General features: G+C 37.7%; 1 protein-coding gene across 1 annotated transcript; it reads left to right on the forward strand.

Annotated features, from left to right (window-relative positions):
* Window positions 1-6: 6 nt before the first annotated feature.
* LOC109593564 (tyrosine-protein kinase transmembrane receptor Ror-like) lies at window positions 7-1,032 on the forward strand (the record flags this gene model as incomplete). The annotated part of the gene is made up of 3 exons (XM_020008592.1): window positions 7-17; window positions 173-389; window positions 871-1,032. Coding segments are annotated over exons 2-3 (345 nt in total), but the record flags the coding sequence as incomplete, so codon positions are not given.
* Between the last annotated feature and the right edge of the window lie 40 nt (window positions 1,033-1,072).

Consider the following 1,072-nt stretch of genomic DNA (forward strand, 5'->3'; position numbering starts at 1 on the left):
AGTAGTGATTATTTCAGGTAATACCATTGTAATTATTTAATATTGGGAACCTCTCCTTTTAGAACCTGCACTACTTGTTACTGTACTATAGCCCATTTAAAAACCATTTAAAGAATTATTATATTATAACCATTTATTTATATTATATAGTATAGTATTATTCCCACTGTAGGTTAGGTGAGTCAGAGTTGCTGCCCATTAGGTGGATGCCCCCTGAAGCTATTATGTTGTGTAAATTCACAATAGACAGTGACGTGTGGTCCTATGGTGTAGTACTGTGGGAGATATTCTCATATGGTATTCAACCTTACTATGGGATGAGCAATGAAGAAGTGATTAAATATGTACGGACTGATAATGTATTGAGGAGACCCCAGGGGACACCACAAGTAAGAGACTAGCTCCTGATACTCTACAGTACATTATATATACTAGTAATTAATGATGATATTAATAAAGGGAGCTAGGGATATACTTAAGGTAGGCCTGACTATACTTGTAACCTAGTGTAGTAAGAGGATACTACAGTACATTGTATGGAGGATAAAGGTATTCATGTGTACGTGTTATACCTGTCTATTCCGGAGACCTTGGGACCCAATAATACCCTAGCTCCTGATTATGAACCTGTCCTTATTTGAGAGGTTCATTAATACACATTACTATTGTATTGGGACTGATACTACCCCTCCTCATTATAGAGGTGTCCTTATTTTAGAGTGTCCACAATAGGAGGAGGTTATACTGTATTACTATTAGTATTCCCTCCAGTCCTACTACTGGTTCATCCTTTAATGTTATATTAGAATGGAGTCATTATGTATCATGAGTATATATAATGAGTGGGTCTGTATCTATTCATTATATTAGGAGATATATGATCTTATGTTGGACTGTTGGGCCATTAATCCTACTGACAGACCTAAAGCTATTGAAATATCTAACGGGCTAGAGAGATGGACCCCTGACCTATCAGCACAAATTGAAGTAAAGTGTAGGGGGGCCGGGCTGGGTCTGAGACAGGGGATGGGGGTTTCATTAATAAGTGTTCCCTCTCTCTCTCTCTCATTGT

The sequence above is a fragment of the Amphimedon queenslandica genome, unplaced genomic scaffold, assembly GCF_000090795.2.
Source record: "Amphimedon queenslandica unplaced genomic scaffold, v1.1 AMPQUscaffold_887_Cont27097, whole genome shotgun sequence".
NCBI lineage: Eukaryota > Metazoa > Porifera > Demospongiae > Haplosclerida > Niphatidae > Amphimedon > Amphimedon queenslandica.